This window comes from Callorhinchus milii, unplaced genomic scaffold (genome assembly GCF_018977255.1).
Source record: "Callorhinchus milii isolate IMCB2004 unplaced genomic scaffold, IMCB_Cmil_1.0 Scaffold14, whole genome shotgun sequence".
In the NCBI taxonomy this organism is placed as follows: Eukaryota; Metazoa; Chordata; class Chondrichthyes; order Chimaeriformes; family Callorhinchidae; genus Callorhinchus; species Callorhinchus milii.
The window spans coordinates 6,709,465-6,733,781 of NW_024704755.1; the positions used below are offsets into that span (position 1 = coordinate 6,709,465).

The window sequence follows — 24,317 nt, forward strand, 5'->3', positions numbered from 1 at the left end:
TGACTAAACCAGCAAAAAGTGTATCGTCTTTGATGCATATTAGAAGGAAATCAAAATAAACCGATGCATATGAAATTCTCATTATGGTTTTTAATGGGCAACGTTTCCCCACTAATTTTGGTTTTTAATTTATTTGAATTGCAGACTAATGGCTATTTGTAAATATTTGTTAATTCACATAGGGATCCGAGCACTCCCATTCTGTTGTATAGAGACATGGGTATAAATGTATTGCAGAGAAATAATGTCTAATATATGAAGGGAGGCAATGTGAATGATTTTAATGGTTTACGTTCGGGTCTGCAGAAGGTGAAAGTGCTTTTCTTTTGATGGGATTGAGGACTTGGGGAGCAACAGGGCAAAATTGTGGGAGAGAAACGAAGCAGACATTTTGACTACTGATCAAATTATTTTCATGTGCTGTGCAATAACTTTGAAAAACTGGATCAGCTTGTTTTCAGATTCTGTGTTGGCCTGTTTATACTTCCTCAGTTCATATTTTTAATGCCTTCTCTCTTTGTGCCAAGAGCTGTAAGACAGCCTTTTCTGAACTTGCACGTTTTCTATGCTATATGGGCTCACTATTTAAACTTGCAGTTCCTATCACACAGTTCCAAAACTCTGCACCCTTCCTGCCTCCATTCTTTCACCAAGTCATGAGGAGAAAATCTAATATTTCATTCATTTGAGTTTTGATTCTTATTGGTTTTATTTACATTTTAATTGGTTATCAATCTTATTGTATTTTTTGGTACAGTGTTTTGGTGAGGTTGCCCTTTTTTTAAACAGTAAATTGGGCACATGTACAGAAATTCTGAACTGGATCGCGATATAATGGAGTATAATCGATTTGTTGCTCCTGAATCGCTGCCAGATCAGTTTTATCTGGATATTTTGACACCAAAAAGTTATTTTCATTCAGAAGTTTCTTCTATTTAAAAGATCACTTGGCAGTGAATACTCGCATTTTGCTCACAGCCCCTGCCTAGCATTTTTTTTAAGATCTTGTCCAATTCACAAGTAATGACATTTCAAGGGACAGCAAATGGGAATTGAGTTTATTAATCACCTTTAGGCTGTCATTCACTTTCATTGGTGCAACACATTAAAATGAGTAGGCTTCTAAAGGGAAATTTGGATTCAAGATGAAAGACTGCATTGATGATGTGAAACATTGCATTGCTTTATTGTGACTGAGAGCGAAAAGTGGAGGCAAGAGTCTTTAAATTTCAGGGTCTTGTGTGAATTAATCTGGTGCTAATCTGCACCTTTGGGGAAAAATGGTTATAGCTCTGAGCTAAGGCTGCATGAATTAAAATCCTATGTAAATAACTCCTTTCTGCTAAATTCCACTACCAAATACTTTAGAATCAGCTTTGACAATAGGGAACGATTAATGTAGTTTTTCATGAAGCATCATTCCATTTTAGTTTAGTGAAAAACTGCATTGAACTTTTTGTTGCAGTGCATCATTGTACTGTGAAAGAGATGGGGAATTAAAACTCTATGTTGTGTGACATTTTTTCCATTGTTTTCTTCCATTTCATAAACATTCATTTGTCATACTTTGTTTCATATCTTCAGAACATTTTAAGGAAACTTATATCAATGGGAAATGAAACTATTATTACAAACCTATTTTGAGATATTGTACAGAATAAAGAAGCCCATTGATTGAGGTGAATGGGAAGAAAATGTTGTAAACTCTTTGGGGGAATATTTTAGGAATTCTGTGTGTATTGTTTTGGGGTTGGAAAAATATAAGTGACTAATAAAAAAAATGGAAAGTCCATGACCAATTAATTTGCTTTTTCTTCTGAAAATCAATGTACATGAATGAACAATAAAAGTAGCTTGAGAAAATAAAGTACAGTAAACTCCTGATAACTCAACCCTGACTTAAATTGTCACTACCACTTCAGTCATCATGCTTTCAATAGCATAGACACATTTATTTATATATACATGTGCCTACCTCACTGCTCTGGATAACTTGTCATTGAGCCCTTTTCCCTTTGAGTGACAAGTTATCAGGTGTCTGCTGTACTACTTCTCTACCCTTGATTCTAGGTCCACTGTGGCTCTTGCCTGCTGGATATCGAGACCTGGTTGAGCTTAAACCTTAAGCGAAACATGGAGTAGACAGAAGCCATTGTTGGCTCCTGCCAATGTCTCCTTTGTTTCTGGCTCTGACTTGCTTAACCTTTCCAGCCTCTCTCTCAATTCACTGAACCAATTCACAGCCTTGGTGTTTGGTTCAGTCCCATGCCTCCCATTTGAATCCTGACTAAAATTGCTTTTTGGCTTCTTTGGCCCAAAGCCCACTTATGTCCTTATCTCGCTCCCACATGCCCTGCTCGTCAGCCTCCGCAGGCACCTGCATCCTTACCCAAATAAAACTTTGTATGCTCGTCATCTCTTAAAAAATACAATTACTAAACTTTACAATAAAAATGCTGTGAACCACTTCGATAAATTCTGACATGAAAGATGCTATCAAATACAAGAATTATTCACATTTATACTCTTTGTAGCCATGATAAAAGTTAACACCAAGAAACCATTAGAAGAAGCATTGATGCTAATAGTTTGCTTTTTGGCAATAAGTGGTTTGCTTCATTTTCTCATTTACATTAGTTTTCGACTAAGTTTGACTTAGGTGGCAAGATTTTCAGGTATGTGAAATTAAAATTCCCACTTTGGTGCAGCAGTGGTGCCCATCAGAGGTTTGGACTGAGGTATATTGTGGTAGGGAAGGTCAAGCAATACTCTGCACCAACCCATACTTAAGGTTGACCATAGCCCCCTCTCCAGCTCAGCACCAAGTTCTTCGCTGTTGTCCAAGACGCTACCCTGCATCAAAGGCCCTATACAAATTTGCAAGTTACTGTTACAAGATTCTATTCACAGTACTAAGATTGCAAAAAAAAATTATTGTACAATAAATATTTTGGCAATGTTTTGATGGTTGGATTTTAAGATTTCTGCTTCATGAAACCAAGATAATTTGCAGTCATGTGAAGGCTTAAATTTGCTGGTGAATTCAGACCAATTTTATTAAATTGTTGAAATGTGGAACTCGCAATCTCTGTCCTGTGGGGAAAATGCCTGACCTGAGCTCAACACCTCCGGTGCAGCCAAGACTGAAATTATGTGAATAAACAGTTCCAAACTCCTGTCACTCTATGGCACAGAAGGTAGAATATTATTGGCAGAAGCCAGAGTTCAATTTCTTATGTACTCTGGATGGCTAAGCAGCATGACTGCCAATAAAATACTTCAATTTAATTGTATGATTCATGTTGAGGAAAAGTTCCAATTTTAAGAAAAAAAGCACATTACTTAAATTGTAGCAAAATGAAGCCTGGTAGAAAATAAACTAAGGTGTTCAGCAAAGTTAGTTTTGTCATAGAAGGAGGTGGACCTCATCGTTGACTTCATGATTGGATGATCAATGCTGAATGAGACACCCGCTGTAGATAGAAGACCCAATACTTGGGTTTGCTTACAGAAATGCACGGAGTTAGCTGATCACTGCTGGAGTCTAAGCACATTGAGGATAAATGATTACCCTGCATGAAGATAATCACTTTTGACTTGTTGGTATCCCGTAAATGTCGAATATTTATTCATATAGCAATTTATCACAGAATTCCACTGTAGTTAAATTTATACGTTGTGTCGATGTGTGAAATCCAGATTTGCATATTTACTAGATCAAAGTCTGGAACAAATTTAGCTTTGTAAAGATTTGTTTGCATTAGGCTTGGATACAAATTATTTGAATAGACATGGCACACAATTATGAATACCTTGGTTCTCAGTTGAATACCTTTTGGATAATATTGTACAGCTGAATGCATAGAGTTGTCTTCTGCACTTTCGTCACATGTGGAATTTCAACCCTTTTTATAATTAAACCAACTGAACAAAATCTTTCAAGTGCAATAATTTCATTTTACTACACAGAAAGCTCACATTTTAGAGAGCAGGAAATGGTTAAGCACCATACACAAATATATTTTCTCAGCTATTTTCATTTTATAGTGTATCTGAATCACTTTTCAAAATAATGAGTTCCTGGAAGTGTTTCAGTGAGAGCATCTTTGGGTGTCGAGAGCTTCCCTGAATTCCCAGGTTATATTACGTTGCTATTTTGCCTGTCTCCAGTTGGTGATCCTACCAGTTTACTTTTGGTATCCTGATACCCTTGATGCTCTTCTGATATGTTTTTGAAAAAAAAATGGAATGCTTGCACTCACAATTTTTAAATCTTCCTTTCCATTGGGTAAATTAATGCAAAATTTTGAATAAAATTTCACATCAGACTGGACACTCAGTTTACATTGTGAAAAGTCAATCATATTGCTATAACAGTTAGCAAGACCTGCATTTTATTTCTTCTTTCCAAGCTGGAAGATCATTTTACTGTTGCTTATCATTATGACCAAATGTAATTACCCAAATAGATGCATTGAATAGATTGATGCCTCTAAATACAGGTTCACACTCATACGTTGATAACCAGTCACACCTGGAATGTTGCAGGTTAGCTTGAGGTGTCCATATAGAACACGTAAATGAATTCTCTTGTGGCCCCAATTATTTCTGTTACGATGTCCCAAAACAAAGAGACATTTTTTGCTATAACACATCTTAATTTCGAAGTAAAAGCTTATTTTTTCATACAACTTTTTAGGCACATCTGAGGGTGTGCTGTGCCAGATAAATACTTCAATGTTAACTGCTGTTGGTCAATTCGTTGTCAGTGTGAATTAACACAAGATAACATGTTAATTATTTCTTCCACTAGAAAACGTGCTCACTAAATCTCAGTAGTTACAGTTATAAAGAGTGATATGGTTAACACAGTAATTACTTGTGGTTGCTATGCTGTTCCTCTTGGCTATGATGGAGGCACATGGTACAGAACTCATCTAAAAATAATCTTTATGCAAAAGATTTTGAATTGTGAATGAGATGGTTGTTTTATTTTAGAATAAATGTCTTGCTGTCCCCTCCCCAAATGCCTGAAGAGTGGTTCAAATATATTTGACTAGACATGTTCCAAGAACATAATTATCTTCATATATGTACTGTATAAATAATTATAAACTGAAATCTATCTCATTGTTTAATTTATTTTATTGTAGTTTTCACTCATAAAATCAGAGTGGGGAAAAAATTGACTAGTATTTCAGTCACTTAACTGAGAAGATGCAGTGAAGGAACTCGGTCAGGCAACAGAAGTGACTACAACTGGGAAAAAAAATTGTACCTTCCACCATGGAGGAACGGATCCATAACACACGACTGCAGCAAAAGCAACTAATCTTGAATTGATCATCTCCATTTAGAAACAGAGCTGGATGAATATCTGGTTGGAAGCAGAATTAAGAATTATTTGGATAAATTCAAATGGAGATGACCAAATACTGTGATCCTCAACTTGGGAGATTATGGAAATTAATATGCCAATCTTTTTAATTTTCTCTCCTTGTTAAAGTGGGTACTCGTGCGTGGGAAAGAGGTATAGTTCTGCTGTCACAAGCCATCCTTGGTTCTTTGCTGAAAAGTGGCTGTTTTATTCTGACCAGCTATCTATCCAGCTCCTTTTATTAAAAGGAGATACAAAATGTAAAGAAGGTGAATTTGTTGACTGTGCACAAGATAACGATACGATTTATATGAACCAGACAAAACCATTGTATTGGCTCTATTTTGGGCAGATTATGTTTCTTTGAAGACGATGTATGTTTGAAGGTCATGAATTGATTTTGGAAAATGTTACAAGCCTGTGCTTCAAAATTGGAATATGTCCAAGCACAGCATTGTTGCTCCTCTGTAGGCAATTAAGAACATGGGAATTATTGATTTATACCCACACAGTTTGTGATGAACACTTTCATTTAAATTTAGAAACAATGTTATTCTAAATGATACAAGATTCCACAAGTGAAGTATGGCAATCTTTATCTATGACTGAAATTGCTTGTAATTGGCTGTTTCAAGTCCATAATAAAATTGTCAGGTGGGAATCTGTTTATGGCTCTAATCACTGCTCATAAGATGCATGGATACCATTTAGTGTTGGCACGCCAGGTCTGTAGTGCATATCCCTTGTGAGATAATATCTTCAGTGAACCTTTCTAGATATCTTGAATACAATATCCATCCAGTTATATATCTACTAGGTTACAATGTAGCGTGATAACTTGACTTGTAGACCATTTGATAAACCCTCCTGAGATCTGCTTGATGCCTCCAAATCCCTAACTGTCCAAGGCCTTGGGACGTCCTCCCAATGTGAAAGATACTATACCAATGTAATTTGTTGGTTATAGTTGCATCTGCTGATTATTTCCACTACTCGTGATTTGAGAAGGATTACTTCTGGTACACTAATCAAACGTTAGCTAACATAAATCTTCACATACCCAAATGGTTTGTGTCTGTCTACCACCTATTCTTACACATGGCTGAATTATTTACAGTACACGAAACTGTCTGTTTAGATTTCTGTAACTCCAAAATATCACAGAAATTGAGGCTATTAACATCAACATTTGGTTTATCCAAGTGATGCAGCAATCTGCACCATTAAGCAATATGTCTATGAATTCCAGCTGTAGCTCAGGCTGCCATGAGCGTGTCAAGGTAATTCTCAGGGAAGGATAAAAAGTACACACTGTTCCTTATTCCGTTAAAAATCCATAAAGAAAAGAAAACTCTTAAATTATTGCCTAATCTGCTGATTCATAATGTTGCAGCTAAATTGATGATTATTCCATTATGTTTGTGTTGCATATTTGTTGTTTCCACACTTTCACTGTAATTTAAACTGAGCCAGTGTTTGATCTGTGTAGAAATGTTTCAGATTACAAATTAAAATCTACGAAGTTAAACTTTGAGGTGGCTTGGCATTTCAAAGAACATGCGGGACAGGGATCTGGACCGTACTTTCTATTGTTAGGGTGTTAGGCCATTTTTGCATGATGAGGAATGATTATGTTCTCAGAAAATGTACTTTTCTCCTCATATTCTGCAGTGTCACAAGAAGGCAGAGGTCAGCTGCTGGCACTGTCGATGACTTCTGCAACTGTCCACAGGGGGGAGGTCTGCTCCAATTTTCTTTTCCTTTCTATGGCGAAACATCTCACACTCACCTTTACCCTATCTCCCCACGAGGAAACAATTCCAATCATTCAAATATGTAGTATACATACAATTTCATAATGTTCTGCCAGAGTCAGGATATTTGCAGCGATACTCATTGCTCTAAAACAATACAATATTGCCTAATTCAGTATAAGTCTCTATCGTAATATTTGTAATTATGCTTTGTAATTGGAAACCGTAAAAAGTAACTACCTTTGACCGCTTGTGGAAAGCCCAAAGGAACACTTAGGATAGGGGGTTTATATTTTTTTAAATGGTTTTACATGTGTTCAGACTTTAGTGCTGTTATGCCCAGCCCCTAAAAAATCTGCGCCTATATAATAATAATCCTTGCATTTGAGATATCACTTTTCATGTCTTCTAGATGTCTCAAAGCGCTTCACAGAATAGACTGTAAAGTGAATTGACTGTATATTTGTGGGCGAAATGCAGCAGCCAATTGCACACAGCAGTGTCCCACAAACAGTCGTGGATTGAAATAACCAATTTATTATTTTTTTTGAGGGATTATTATCAGGCATGTGGAGTAAGGAAACTTACCCAAGGTTTAACCCTGCCGGGAAACGAACCTAAGTCTCTTGCTTGCAAAGCAAGTGCTTTAATCACTGAGCTACATGACTCAATTTTTGCTATTAGAAGCAGAGAAGGATTCTGCTAATCTTCAAATTGTCAAAGTAAAATTAATTAATGTGAAATATGAGCATATGTTCCACAGCCAATTGGGAATTTCCAATGTGATTAACAGGGTGCTATCTCACCGGGTAGTGTATTTTGGAAAATAATTTACCATTTTTGCTGTGGAGGAATGATGCAGATGATGTGATAACGTCATCAACTCACAGTTCATCATTTTAGACTGATAATCTAGTGCAGTTCTGAGAAAGTAATATATGGTCGGAGGTACCTTCCTTCAGATGAGACATTAAACCAAGGTCATGTGTTCTTGTGCTGGTTGGGATACATGCTAGGGCCTAATATATAGCTATTTTATCTGGATTTCTTAATGAGCAATCTCAATTGGGGACTGCGTTTGTTAAGTGGAAGTAGGTTGTGCATATCATGCCGACCTAGGCTCCAAAAATAGATTATATCAGAGCAGAGTTGACTTGATATACTTCTGGTTTTGCTACACTTCAAAGTAACTCATTGTGTGAAGTCCTTTGTGACCTTTTAATGGGGAAAGACTCGATACAAAATGCATTTTAAAAGAAATGTACAATTATCCTTGCATTTGATGTAGTGCCTCATCATGTCATCGAGACGTCTCAAAGCACTTCACAGGATATATTATAAAGTGTTTTGACTGTATATTTTGTAGGCCAAATGCAGCAGCCAATTGTGAGCAAATCACACCTATTAAAGTCGCACTATTTTTAAAATGAATACTCAAAATCTAAAAACGATACTTGTAAAAAGATGCGCTTCCAGCCCAAATGTACTCAATTCTTCAGGCTACGGCCCTCTCGGTATGAAAGGCCCGAGAAAGATGTAATTTGTTGTTGTTATCAACCATTGTGTATCCAGACTGAGTGCTTAGAGGGCTTTGTTGGGAGAGTTCCCAGTGTACTACCGGCACAGCTCCTGCAATACGTTGATTAGTTTGCATTCAGCAAATACACATCAGTAAAATCAACTTGCATCTATATAGCGCCCTTCACGCCAGACGGAGTCTCGGAGCGCTTGACAGCTGGGACAGCAGTATTCGAACTGCGTCACAGTAAATGGCCAGGACACGACAAAGTGTAGTCGTGTGCAGATACATATATGCGCGTACATATATTCTTGCCCGCAAAATATACAGCCAATCCACTTTGCAGAATATGCCGCGAAGCGCTTTGAGACGTCTCGAAGGCGCGCTGTGTCAAATGCAAGGATTATAATAATAATAATAATTATTATTACTACAGGGCATGTGTGTGTGGCACAGAGTTGTCAGCCACGATGGGACATTCACCACGTGGGTGCAGCCTGGTTGACGCAGTGACGTCGCTCACGCATGAGGCGGGGGCGGGGCGCTACGCTAATGAGGAGTGAGGGGGGAGGGGGCGGGTCGCTATGCTAATGAGAGGGCGGGGTCGGACGAGGGGCGGGGCTGGGTATGCAAATGAGCGAGGGCGGCCGTTGGAGCTCGGCAGTTGCTCGTCTCTCGTCGCCGCCACCGCCACCATCGCCACCACCACCATCACCACCACCGCAGCAGCAGCAGAGAGAACGCTGTCATCATGGCGCCCAGTGAGAGGTGAAAGGCGGCCGAGGAGTGTCCGCAGCACGCGCTTCGCCCCCTGTGGGCAGGGAGGGAGGGAGGGAGGGAGGGGGTGGGTTGTGAAGTGAGGAGTGGAGGAGGGGAGTGTGTATTTATTTTATATATATATATATTTGAATGCGGTTGAATGCAATGGCCAAAGTCACATCGGCGGAGGCGGCTAAACGAGCGCCGTGTGCGGTTGGGCTGAGCGATGGCGAGGAGCCCAAGTGGCGGGTGGGGAGCGGCGGAGGAGGAGGAGGAGCAGCAGCAGCCGCCGCCCCCTCGGCCCCGGCCGCCGGCGCCGCAGTGATGGTGGAGCCGCTGTCGCCTCAGCCTCAGCCGAGCCCCGCGTGCGGCTCGAGCTCGGCAACGGCTGTTGGCAAAGGAGTGCGTGTGTTAAAGGTAAACGCTTTTTATCTATATATATTTTATATATCTGTATATGTATCTTATCTCTCTCTCTCTCTCTATATATGTATATATCTATATATGTTTGTGTGTTTTACTGTTTTTTTATTTTCTTTGGTTTTTCTTTTATTTTGAAAAGACGTCGTTCTTTTATTTTAGAAAAAAAAAATTTTTTTTGCGCCTTCACCTTTTCGAATTTCCTTTTTTTTTCGAGATGTATATATATATCTATATATGTATTCACACGCGCGCGCGCGCGCGCACACGGGTATAGATATAAAACAAACGTTTCGTTTTTCGGGAATGTTTCAAGTGATTTTTTAAAAAATAATAAATAAAAAGCGAGGCGGTTCTTCCTACGATGTAATATCTCTCTCTCTCACTACCCCTCCTCTCCCCCCCTTTACTCCCCTCTCCCTCCCCCCCCTTTACTCCCCTCTCCCTCCCCCCTTTACTCCCCTCTCCCTCCCCCCTTTACTCCCCTCTCCCTCCCCCCCCTTTACTCCCCTCTCCCTCCCCCCCTTTACTCCCCTCTCCCTCCCCCCTTTACTCCCCTCTCCCTCCCCCCCTTTACTCCCCTCTCCTCCCCCCCTTTACTCCCCTCTCCCTCCCCCCTTTACTCCCCCCCCCCCCCCTACTCCCCTCTCCCCCCCCCTTTACTCCCCTCTCACTCCCCCCCCTTTACTCCCCTCTCACTCCCCCCCCCTCCCCCCACCTTTACTCCCCTCTTCCCCCCCCCCCTTACTCCCCTCCCCCCCAAAAAAACCAAAAGTTCTCTTTCTAATTTGGGTAAATTGATGATTTTTTTTAAGGATTAAAAAAATTCTCATTTTGAGGAAGAAGCTTCTGATCCAATCCGATCGTTTTGATGCGATGGCTTGTACCCCGATCAGCTCTTTCTTTTCTTTCTTGCTCTCTCCCCCTCCTCTCTGTCTCTCTCTCTCTCTCTCTCTCACAGAGAGCGATGAGCGAAGCGCACTGAGGTGTTTTAACAGTCAACGCTACTTCTCGTTTTAAAACCTCAGTGTCCGTGTTATTAATTAGCTCGAGTGCCATTCCTGTGTTGTCAGTAAAACCCAAATGTTCTACCTGCGACGCCGCAGTCAAGTGTCCCAATCTAATATGTTTAGATGGTGCCTTTTTGTTTATATTTGGTCCATAAATCATTGCAACCAATTCCATTGGCCACGTTGTTGCAGATAATAATAATAATAATCCTTGCATTTGATATAGCACTTTTCACGTCTTCTCGACGTCCCAAAGCGCTTCACAGAACACACTGTAAAGTGAATTGACTGTATATGTGTGGGTGAACGCGGCAGCCAATTGTGCACAGCAATGTCCCACAAACAGTCATGGACTGAAAATGACCAATTTATTATTTGTTTTTTTTTGGAGGGATTATTATTAGGCTCTGTGTGGAGCAAGGAAACTTGCCCAAGGTTTCGCCCTCTGCCTGGAATTGAACTCAGGTCTCTCACCTGGAAAGCGAGTGCTCTAACCACTGAGCTACAGGACTCCAGATGCAGTCTATACAGTAGTTTGTGAAATTCAGTGGGTCTGTCTGGTTCGTTTCATGCTGTTATCTGGGATTCAGCCTCCCTGTGACTCTAATCTTACTGAATCTGAAAGCCTACAGGATCTGCCACTGGCTAAACCCCTGGATAATTTACAGAAAGTGCCAAACAGTGGAGATTTTGTATGCTTTTGGTTTTTCTAATTAATAATAATCATAATAATCCTTGCACTTGGTACGTACGGCGCCCTATCACGTCGTTGAGACGTCTCAAAGTGCTTCACGGAATACATTGTCAAGTGAATCAGCTGTGCGTTTTGTGGGCGAAATGTGGCAGCCAATAAACGGTATAGATATACAATACATGCATGCTGCTGTGAAAATATGTTTGTAATAATATTAGCATTAATATAATTCCATTAGTGAGAGGAAAGGGGCTGGCCTTCCAAAATGATGATGAGTCACCCAAAAAAATGAAATTCACTCTTATGGTCTTCTGAGTTCTTTGTTTTTAAACTAGATTCTCTGTGGCTGAGTTGCTTCGTAACAGCTAGTCTGACATGTTTAATACATAGTATTGGATTATTTGAAGTTTTCCAATTAATTTGCTGAGAACTTTATTTTTTAGATGTGTGGGGTTGTAAAGAGAGAATCTTCAGGTACTGTAATTAAGTACAGTGATTTAGATGGGCTAATTCATTAATTCCTAGGATAACATTGCAGGTGAACTGCAGGATTGTTCAGGTTATGGATGTGGTTCACCAAGGAAAAAGGTGGCAGAGTTTGTTTAACAATTTTGTATCATAGTGGTGGTCATCCTTGATCACTGTAATGTTCAGGGCTTCTATATTTATCTTGCAACAACTTTCTACTACTGCAAAAGATGCTGAACATTCAGAATTGCACCTTTTTTAATGCCCTTGTGGAGTCTTGCGTGCCATCAGTATGCTTCATTTCAATATGGGTCATTGTGACAAGGGTTTTAATTTGAATAGACATTGCCATCTGCTTAGGAAGGTTTTTTTTGGGGGGCAGACTGAATATAGAACAGCCTACAATGAATTTCTGTGGCGTTGATTACTTATCTATTTTTTGCACATGTGCATTATTTGTCTCAGCCTATGGATAGATTGGGCATCTCATCATTAAGCTTTGGGAGAATAAGGAAGGGTCAGTCTCATTCTGATGTAATTTATTGATCTTTCCTTTTGTAGAGAAATATGAAACGAAATGCCAGCAGGAGCTGCCTAGGAAGGAAGAGTAGTCTGGGCTTACGAGAGAGGGAATGGCTGAAAGGGGATGTACGAAGGGGGTGTTTATATATTCACGGAAAGGAGATGATGTCTTCAGCCTCCACTTCTTCATCGACTGTATCATTGTCATCTTCATCATGTTCTAACTCATCTTCTGGGCCAGACCTGCAACTGGTACTCTGCAGCACTGAAACCACTGCTGCAGAGCTGTGCACTCAGGATGGGGACAATGTCTACCTGCAACTTCATGGAGATCTGATCAGGTAGGAACAAGCTCCAAAATAAATACTACAATTATTTGTCAGGAACTCACTCATTGATTGTTCTAATCACTTACAGTATCATACAATATTAAGCACTCAGTCCATGTCATTGAACTTTAGGAATTCAGTTGTGGCAGTCGATGACCAGGCTGAACTGAACAGCTCTTCAAAATGGTTATGCCTGGATATTCAGTATTTCGAGGAACAACAGAAATTAAACAGAACTTTGTTAGAAAACTGTTTATTATAATAATACTTACTATTATTATGATTTGTTATATTAACTCAGTTATTTTAAGTCCTGCTCCACTGCCTGTCATCCAGGTTCTCAATTTGCAAAAATAGGGAAATCGTTCTGGTCAGAAATTGTGAAGTGATGAACGTTTCTTTTACAAGGAATGTTTCAAAGCTTGTAGAATTTGTATTGCCTTTTAAATAAATGCCGTACTTTTATTATGCATTATGCTGTACTTGCACAAAACTGTAGTTGCCTTGCTTCTAACTTATCTGAGAGACAGACAATGATCTTAGAAGATAAAGTTAATGTACCTGATGGTGTGTGAGGAAGTTGAATTTACATCTGTGCAGAAGGTCATTAACAACAACAACAGATTTAATTTATATAGCGCCTTTCACCTGGGGGCACGGGGTCAGTTTCACTTGTGTATTTCACACATGACTCAGTTAGCTGACTGCTCTCTCAGTAACGGCAGCCCGAGCTTCGCTATCTAGTCTGGAAGCAAAACCATGCTCCCTTCATTATAAATCCTTCATTTGTATTTGATAATAATTCTTCTGTTTGATATAGTACCTTTCATATTGGGGGACATCTTAAAAGCACTTCACAGAATTTTTACTGTTAAATGTAATGACTGTATGTTGAGGGCGAATGCAGCAAGTAATTTGCACCTACCAATGCCCCACAAGCAACCATGTAGTCAGTTTTATTTTGGGTTAAAATTCACTTCTCTTTTTAAATCGTGCCATGGGATAACATCCATCCAAATGGGCAGATGGAAACTCAGTTTGTCATTTCATCTGAAGGATTGCACCTCTGACAATGTATTTTCCCTTTCATTGTTTAATTAGCAATGGGTGGGTAGAATGTAAATTTCCCATTTATCTGTCCTGGCAGGCAGCACCAAAATAGGTTGCACCCCACCACCATACACAATGCCATTTAGCTAAATGGGAAATTGAATACAGTACATTGATCACTTAACCCATTGGATTAGCTATAGGCTAAAACCTAATTGATGACTGCTATTTTCTGGTGGTAAATTGTAAATTGCCACTCCTAAACGTTATATTAATTGAATCGCTGTTCCTTGGTGATTTGGACTTGCACATCAATGCACAGATACTTCTGGTTATCAGTGTCTGTTGGTATCTTATCTTGACCACAAATTGAGATTCAAGATGGAACAGAATAACTTTCTATCTCTGAAGCACAAAATAATTGTTGCATGAGCACAAATTCTACACTGTAATCTTATTTTAGGGTTTATATGACAGGTACAAAATGCTTGAACTTTGCTCTTATGTTTAAAGCTTCATTCATGTGATACTTTACTGCTTAGAAACATAGTTTTAAATTTTTATAATGCCCTCATGAACAACTCTTATCAATAAAGGGGTCCCCAAGCCTTGCCTCTTGCCATCCTGTGCCTAATACATCCCGTCTCCCTGTTTAAATGGAAGTTTAAAATCCCAAGAAGCACTGTTATAGTTGTATGCAAGGATTATTTTGGTGTTTTAAAAAAAAATGAAATAGTTGTTTGATGGAGGAAGTTGTGGCTGGGACCTGTTGACCCGGAAGGTGACAGTTTTCAGCATATGAAGCCGGCTAGCCTGCCCCAGAACAAAGACGAGTTCCCCAGTTCTGGCCCCAAAGACAACAACAACTTGCACTTATATAGTGCCCTCCACGCAGGATAGCGTCTCAGAGGTGGCCGTGAGCACAGACAAAGAGGAAGGTCTTCAGGGGGGACTTGAAAAAAGGGGGCAAGGCGGAGGGATTGAGGGAGAGTGTTCCAGGCAAGACACCCACATTCTGCGGTCGGCCTGTAGTGTATAGTAAACCTTGAGGTACGTTTCATAAGCCACAAATTTAGAATTCAAATTGCATTTCGGTGTCCTTCTATGAAGCAGAGCTAACTGCACAGACTTGTATCGGTATCCTGGTTTAATTGCAGGAATTCAATACCTTTTTCAAAAAAATCAATAGTTTTGTGCATGGTCTCAGTGCAGTTATTATCTGCCCATACTTTATATTTTACATTTATGTGCACGCCTCTAAGTAAGTAAGTAAGAACGCTTGCTTTCCAGGGTAATAATCCCTTCAAAAAAAANTTTAGTCACTCAATCCTGAACTGTTTGTGGAACACTGCTGTGTTGCCACGTTTCGCCCACAAAATACAGTCAATCCATTTTACCATCTATTCTGTGAAGCGCTTTGAGACATCTCGACAACGTGATGAGGATTGAACCTGGATCTTCTCAATTTCGCTCCAGACATTGCCAGGGAAGCCATTGAAAAGGCCCAGATCTGCATCTGACCACTCTGCACAAATGTTCCCTGCCATCATGACACCAAATCAGCATATGTATAGAATAATTAACTATTAAGTTTGAAGTATTAAAGAATTCTCCTGCATTGAGGAATGTTGTATTGGAAAATGTATATATTTATTAGGATGAGAAGTTTATTACCTTGTAAATGTGGCAATTCTGTACTTATCATAACTTCACGGTTTTCTGCTGTGGTTGATTTTTTTATACAGCAATTTTGAGTAAGCAGTCAGTGGATGAAAAGCAGTCCTATGATTTTTCTGGCTAATATGACCGTGAATGGCAGGGACAGTATTGATGTAATTCATGCATTATAATATTTTTGTCCCCAGTTTTATTTTAAAGTCACACTTTCCTGTTAATGGTGACTACATTGATTATCTGTGGAGATAATAGGCTAATTTTAAACCTGTTTTGACTTTTTAAATTTCCTTTTTCTCACATTCCTGCTCCAGGCATAACTAGTTTGTCATATGAAGTTCTGTCAGCATCCATCTATAATGCTATTCTACTGAAACCTTTTATGTTACTTTATTATCCTTATGAGAGGGGTTAATTTCTCATTGGAATATATAAGATGCATGACTCCTGGTAATCTTGGTTTGTGGGTGGTATGTACTATTGGTTGATTATATTCAGTGTTTTGGATTGATTAGAAGAGAAAATCTTAAAGCCGTTAATTGAGTATGCATTCAATACTTGCTGTAACTTGAATGATTGACCATGCTTTTAAAATACCTCTGTATTTCTTCTATAAACTGAAACTAGACTCAGAAGTTAAATAATTGAGGATTATGGAACTCAATATTGTTCAACATAAAACCAAATCCATTGGGTTCTTAGTTTTCATAGAGAATAGTTATGAAGCCTTGTTTTGCACAGCTATTTTAAAATCCTTATTTAGCCTTTTGGAAAAAAATGGTGTATAACCTTTAAACATTTGAGCCTTTGGCAGCATTGCACACATTTACCATAATGTCTAATGTTTAACCACATCATTGCCATTCTAGAAGGAGACTTCATATCACTATTGCTTTTAAGAATGCAAGTTTTGCTGTAGTATTGAGGAAGTGGCATTGTTAGTATCCCCAGGTGAAAGCTGCTTTTACTGTCGTCCAGGAGAGGCATGAAAAGCTCTGCTGTGCATCATTGTACTTAAATGTGAATCTCGGAAAAATATTACCATGCTGGAAAGAGGTTTTATAATAATTCTAAGGGTTGAGATTGAAAAGAATTTTGAAAGTAAATGAAAATTTTGAAAAACTTTCAAACCTTTATAAAAAATAGTTAGCACATATCTGTAGTATTCTGGATGCCTTCATTTTTGGATGAGAAATAGTGCTGTTTTCTATTGGTTGTCACATCAACAAATTGTCTCTTGCAGCTTTGTCATGAATCTGATCTAATTGCATTTTTGTTCGCACTTCCTTCAAAACAGAACAGTTCTTTTTATTCAACAGGGCTGGACGACTTCAATACATCACTGGAAGTCTAATCGTCTGATTCAGCTGTTTAAGGGATACAGATTGTTGTATTCCGGGAACAAAATGTGTTCCAATAGAGTTTCCTGAAAATGAGATGTTTTCTGGTTGTGGGTAGCACTTGTTTTAACATTACTGAAATTGTGGGTTATCTGTCTCTCCCCCTGTGTATTTTTTTTGTGCATTTTTATTGAAAAAAAATGTCTTTCTGATTCTGTTGACATTTTCTTGTTTGTAGAAGAATGGATCCTGATGAAAGGCCTCTGCAAATCCTTTATGATTACCTGTCTGGATTAGGATTCCAGGATCCAGTACGAATACAAGAGGAAGCAGCCGTGGCTGACTTGAGCTGCATGATTAGACTTTATCATGGTAAGATTTAACCCGTTTGTTTATTAAATTGTTCATCAATGATGGCATTTGATGTTGTAATTTAAAATAACTTTTAGTGTTTCAATAGTCCACTGGATCATTGTCACAATACAATCATGTATTGAAATACTTAATTCCAATAGTTTGCCAGGGTAGCAATGCTGTCTGTGTGATGAGACTCTGCAATACATTGATGGTTCAATCTTGATTGTGGGAGGTGGAGAGCAGAAACTCATTGTTTCTTGATGTCTAGTGAGAGATAGTTGGCGGAGACGTTTCTCTATTCTCTCGTATTGAGATACAGTGTCAGAAGTAGAAGATGTTTGAGATGGCCTGTGTGTAGCAAAAGCTGACCCTAGGGTGTGGAAAGTGATAAGGCATGACAAAATGTTGAATAAGTACTGTTTTGATCTATGATTGTAGTAGCTGGAGGGACATAATTTTGCTTCTCACAGCATGAATAATTCAAATCCAGTGGTGTGAAATATTGTGTGTTTTTCACACTATATGGTTATGTGTGAGTAAGTACTATTTTGATCAAATGAGCCACTTTTGCTCATCGAATTGTTTTATGTGTCACTGCTGGAGGTTTATTTCTGACTAAACTCCATTTATGGGCAATTTCACGAAATTGCATTCCTTTATCTTCAGATGATAATTTGGTGACATCTGCTTGTTGATGAAGCTAAAGCTGAACGGGTAGATAAAAATCATGCAACAGCAGATGTAGAATCCATTTCTCTGCTGACGTGTGGTCTACTTTAATATTTAAATGCAACTTCCCTGTACAATTCTGTACAGTTGCCAAGAAAGTCAGATCCTCCCAAATGAATATCTAATGGTTGGAATACATGTTCTTGTTACCCCTGGATGAATATGTTCTGGTGTCAATCGTTAATCCCTTAGGTAACCAATATTTTGCGGCAGTGGTTAAATAGGTTCTTTACAAAAATGAAAATGCATCACAATTACCAGAATGGAAATGTTGTAAAATGATTATTGAAAGAAAGACAGCTGTATTGTATGTTCTTCTCACTGTATAATAATATAGTGGGTGAGCATGAGAAGGGCCAATGGTAATTTCATCTGTTTTAGATGCCAATATAAAATTGATCGCCATTTTCTTGTACTTGTATTTTCCTATACTTCTAATTTTCTTTTTCCTTTTGTCATAATTCTCTGATGGCCATCTTACTTTCAGCAGACAGTACAGTTGAAAGTGCCTTATCAGTGCTTCTGGATCATTTCATTTATTATAGGGAGATGATTCAATAACTGAAGGATGGAACTGTTCCAAAATAGAGTAATTTTGCATTGCTGAATTCTACTCCCATCACACAATATCTTGGATGTCATAGATCCATATAACGCTGCATCTGATAATCTTGACATTGCTAGAACAGTTGCAGGTGAATTTTAAATTGTGAGATGCTGTTAAATTTTTTATGCTATGTGGGGCTTTTCTTAGTCGATTTTCTGCCCTCTGATGAAGCAATGATTCTTGATACAGCACATTTTCTTGGGCATTGATGGTTCTTCAATATTGTGTTGCTAAAGGCTGATTTTCGTGTGAGTCCAGACGGGGAATGTCACTAGTCTATTTGACCATGGAGGGCATCAAAATCAAGCCTGATCCTGTTTTCATGCGATATCCAAAGTCATGAGCTTTTCCCGATGATATTGTTGTATAATGCTCAGGTGGGGACCCCGCGAGCAGGGCTGCTCAGCACAGTTGCAGCATGCAGCTACTGTTGTGATAGAGATAAAACTCTCAGCATGGAGCATAATTGAAGCAGCTATTGATCTTTTTGATCTGAGGCTGGTGGTTACAGTTTGTTTTCTGATCACTCTGTTTTTGTATCTTCATAACCGTTTGGTTTGTTAGCTGTAACTTGGACCCACGGTTAGAAACTCTTAATACTTGGATATGAATGGCTAGCTTTTGAATCCGGAGGATTTAAACAGGAAGGATGTGTGTACTAGCCCTTTGGCAAACTGTCTTTCTACCTCACCTCCAAACTACCTATATTATCAAAAGGGGTTTCCAATTGTTTATCTTAAAAATCTTTATCAGTACATTCAACTGTTTTCAGAAACTGCTGTGCGCAATTGGCTGCCATATTTCGCCTACAAAATAGTCGATCCACTTTACAGTATATTCTGTGAAGCACTTTGAGGCATCTCAACAACGTGATAAGGCGCTATGTCAAATGCAAGGATTATGTTTATTATTATTAGCCAAGAAGGAGGCCATTTGGCCTTTCATGTCCGTGATACTTCCAGTGCATAAATTTAGCATTTGTGCTGGTGGAGGTCAAAAGACTAGGTTAAACTCTAGTATTTATCATTACAGAATACAGAAGTCAAATGTAGAGATTCCACCCCTCAGCGCCACTTCATAATACATTGACTAATACAAGATTCATTAAGGCTGCAGAGATTAAATGTGCTATGGAATTCTTACAAGCCTGAAAAGGGCTGAGGTAAATTGAAAGATGTTATTGTGTATGTGCTGACTAACGTTTTTTCTAAAAATGCTTTCCTTAATAAATAAGCTACATACAGTTGGCTCAACAAATGCTGAGAGGAGCATTTTGTGGATTTAATTACACCCTGGGTAAGGACATGTTTTGTAGGTTTGATTTGAAGCTCAGTCAGTCAGTTACTGGGAAACTTTATTCATACTGTGTAGGATTGTGAAGTTTTTTTTAATTTCCTGAGGTTAATGCTGTGGCTGTGTGGGAGGATTGTAGAGATTTGCAATGCACTATTTACTATTGGGAACATTGCTCCACGTTTAATCTTTCTTTTAATCAGACTGACTTTGTTTGGTGGGAGGCTTGTAGAGATTTACAACACACTATTTACTATTGAAAACATAGTGCCATGTTTAATCTTTGTTTTAATCAAATGACTTTGTTTGATGGGACTATGCTGTATAAATCAGTTCTGTGGAGACACCACAGAGATGTATGAAGTTAATATTCCGAAAAACCCATTGTTGCTGTTTTTTCCACTTCAAGTGAAGCAATTGAAACGGTGATGAATGAGAACTGGTGGCAACGTGCAATCAGTAATACTTTAATTTGTGTGTGGTTTTAATGGATCAGTTTAAAATCTGTACAAATTAAGTCAATTCCAAGTAATGGAACCATAGACATTCACAGAACAGAAGGAGGCCATTTGATGCTTCATGCCTGTCCTGGATCTCAAAGGGTCCTTTTTTCCAGATGTTTCCCTGTACCCCTTTATAATTCAGGTATTTATCAAATTCCACCTCAAAAGCTGATGTGGATTTTGCCCCAACCAACTTGTCCTTTTGCTCTTTTGGTGATTACCGTAAATGTATGTCTTCTACTTACCTTCACTAACCAATGGAAATAATTTATCTATTTAATCAAAAGCTTTCATAATTTTAACAACCCCCATAAAGACTCTGTCTTCTCTGTTCCGAGAAAAACAGCCTGTTGTTATCTCCCTGTTTTTATTTTATGTGCCATTTTTTATAATACCTAGCACTCCATTGACTCTTTGAAAGTTTGATCCATTTCACTTTTTTAAATGAAACTACGTGTCTCTGCCCTTCCATTCTTGTTAGTTTTACCACTTTTTAAAATTGTATTTCCTTTCCTGATTCTTCCTCCCCAAATGAACCAACCTCAAGACTTTTCTGCCTTAAATTTAATTTGCCATCTATCAGTCTTGTGTCCTCTTGACAGTCATACTTCCTAATTTTATGTTGCAGTGACTATTGTCATCATAGTGCCATTATATTCAATGAACAGTGGAATTTGGTGTCTGAAAAGCTTAATGTTCACATTAATTTACAATGATTCCCATATTCTAGAGGCCCTGATGTCTTTGTAGCCATCTGCATGTTGCAGGTGGGATTTTGGCTCAGTCAGAAGAATCTTTTCAACTAGCAGCAGTGGGTACTGTATTTAGAAATAAGTCAGGTTGCAGCTTGCAGTGAAGTGAGCTGTGTTGCAGTTCGGAGGTGCTTTATTTCTCTACGTTCCAGATCCTAGCTAATTTATTATTTAGTATGTTGGATTCTAAATTGAAAAAAACCTAATTTGTTATTGGAGTATCTTATTTGGGAACACTGAAGGCTTGTTGAGTGAAACAACAATGTCATGCTGGGCACTGTCTCACAATGAATATGGTTTCTATTTAGATGCAAGTGTCCCATCAATAAAATAATCTTCAGAGTTCAATGTTAAGTGCTGAGTTCCTGCTGGTCTCCAGTTTACTGATGATAGGAATATTGTAGACAGAACTGTCTACCGTTTACTTTTAGATTAATTTATTCCAAATCATTTTTTAAATTTTTTTAAAATACCAAAAGAGCAAAAAGACAAGTTGGTTGGGGCAAAATCCACATCAGGTTTTTCTTTGTTTATTGACTTTGGCAGAAATGTTGACTATTTATATCATGAGTTTACTTTTCCTAGTGCTTCAAAAAATTAATCTTGTCATAATGCGTGAAAACTAATTTGTTTTTTTGGTTAGCTGGTTGTCTGAAGCTTAGAAAATCAGCGCCATGCTTAAGAGTATTGAAACCAAATAGAGTTCCACATATGCATGACAGAAATGCATGGAAATTTGTCTGGAATGCAATATGTACTTGGTTCCTGATGGAACACATCTTGTTTCCATAATTCAGGAAAATATTGGGTGCAGGTTGGTGAGCGCCTCGGCTGGGGGACTCCAGATTGTACGTTTAGATTTTAACCAGCTAAAATTACATAGCTTGCCATTGTGACCTGTCTGGCAAGCTTCTTGCTGTATATCCATCTTGGGCCATCGTTAGGACTTTGGCTTGCAGGGTTAATAGGAACTGAATGGGAAGAATCATGGGCACTAATTTTGTGTGGAGGTGGGGGTAAAAGTTGCAGGTTTTGAAATGCAACACATGTTGCTGTTAATTGAGTAATCACTGCAGCAGTTATCACTGTTCTAGTTAGTTTAATTATCGCAAACATCTATATAATGAAATTACCTAATTATCTAAGTGTTAGTCTTCCATTCTCCTTGGACGAGAAGGATTCGCGCAGTAATATGTTCAGCAGATCAATGCAAATAAGTGCCCCAGTCAAAACATTTAAATTTGGTGTGAATGTACAAAGTTAAATTCACATTAGGTTGTCATTGCAGCTGTATTAGCTGTGGAGGAAGATGCTCCTCTGTGACCAGGTTGGCCTTTGTACCGTTTTCTTGAAGGAATAGCACCTGAGACTGTGGGGAAGCAATCTGTCCCCAACTACCATCCCACACAGGCCTGCCAACTCTATAGACCAATAATGTTGTTGCAGTATTGTTGACCCGTCCAAGAAATAAAGAAAAGTCCACAGCCAGAATATTGTTGTAAATCAGAACTTGGCAAACAACTGAATGCGGTCAGTTTCAGATAAAAATCTTACCAGAATGAATTGAGGGAATTCATTTGATCATAGTTATTTTGCACATTTTTAAGTGTTGCTTAAAATAATTTTCTTGAATATTATAGGATACTGTAATGACTGGCAGCGTAATGCATAATTCTGCCCCAGAAGTTTGATTTACATTTAGGTAACGCAAAGCCCGGTTATTTACTGTTTACAATGATGTGTATTACTTTATTTTTATGCTGATTGATTTATACTGTTATGATTTGTTTTTTGCCAAGCAGCACCTAATACTTTCTGGAATTGGGTAAGCAGCATGCATCCCTCCAGGGAGAGCGTGCGCATTCCACTCCCAACAAATATTTCTGGAATTTCCACACATAGGTGGGAAGCATGTAACTGTTTGGTTTGGATACCCTTAAGCATGATGATGGGTTTCCGCATGTGTTGGACACCTGGATGTTCAAAACAAAAAGTTGCATCTTTAGTGTCTTTCAGTGGACTTCATGATGTTGATGCTCCCACTGCTCCACAAAATGACTGGTATAGCAGCAAGTTCTGAGAGAAAAAACTTCCAGATGGTTACCTGGATATTCTATGATCAGTGCTTGTGAAAAGGTATTAATTCAATTTGATGCCTGTCTGAGCCAAGATATCAAAGGGCAAGTGGTTATTTGGACCTCAACCAAACTGCAAATTTGTATTATGGCCTTAAACTCTGTCCCAGGTAGTTTATAAAATTCATAACTAAATTTTTTAAAGAACTCTTGACCGTTATCCGACAGGTTGATGGAGGTAGTGTGACTTGAATGAATGAAAAGACAATGAAGATGCATGTCAATAGAGGTTGAGTTAATAAGCCTTTGGCGTCTATAGTAAAAAATAGTTTTAAAACGGTGGATTTCGAGATAATGTCTATTGAATTGTTTTGATGTACTCTTCTTTTTCTTGATTTGTTTCTCCTTTTTCTTTCTGAAAAGGTATCAGACTGTTTCAGTTGTCATTACTCTTACCTCTGATTCAGAGGGTTGTGGGTTCAAGCCCCACATCAGGACATTGAACTCACAGGCTAAGCCAACACTCCTATACCCCAGGATTACTGTGAAGCGCTCCCGTGCGGCGTGGAGGGCGCTATATAAATCTAAATTGTTCTTGTTATGCAAGGTTGGGGGAGTGCTGAATTGTCAGATGTACTGTCTTTCATATGAGACATTAAACTGAGGTCCCATCTGCCTGTTTAAGTGGACCCAGGACAGTTTTAACCTTGACATTATAGTATTGGATGACTGCTATGGTTTTCCACTTAGAATGAATGAAAGAACCAAGCTGATCTCTGTTGAACTTTATGCTCCTGAAAATGTTCTTGTGTGCTGCCATTCATCCTGTAATTTCATTCTTTTATCTCATAATTTGATATTACTGCTGCTGTAGTTAGAGGAAACATCATATCTTTGATGCACTTTGTACACTCATTAATTTGGCTTAATTCATTTACAGCTACCCAAGAATTGCTGTCCTTTAGACCACATAACAATTTTTTTTATTTGCAATTAAGATACCATTTGCATCGATGCAAGAACATTGAGGAAAGCCCTGTTTATGTGCATATGTTTGTGATTGAACCAATAATATTTGTTCAGTG

General features: G+C 38.6%; 1 protein-coding gene across 1 annotated transcript in view; it reads left to right on the forward strand.

Moving 5' to 3' along the window:
* The first annotated feature begins 9,734 nt into the window (after positions 1–9,734).
* The window catches only part of LOC103176029 (PH domain leucine-rich repeat-containing protein phosphatase 2), a 38,424-nt gene continuing 23,841 nt past the window's right edge, over positions 9,735–24,317 (forward strand). The window contains exons 1-3 of the mRNA XM_007889371.2: positions 9,735–9,826; positions 12,563–12,864; positions 17,155–17,288. Of these exons, the coding sequence (XP_007887562.2) occupies positions 12,569–12,864; positions 17,155–17,288 (430 nt within the window). The 5' untranslated portion in view covers positions 9,735–9,826; positions 12,563–12,568. The remainder of the gene's footprint in view (positions 9,827–12,562; positions 12,865–17,154; positions 17,289–24,317) is intronic.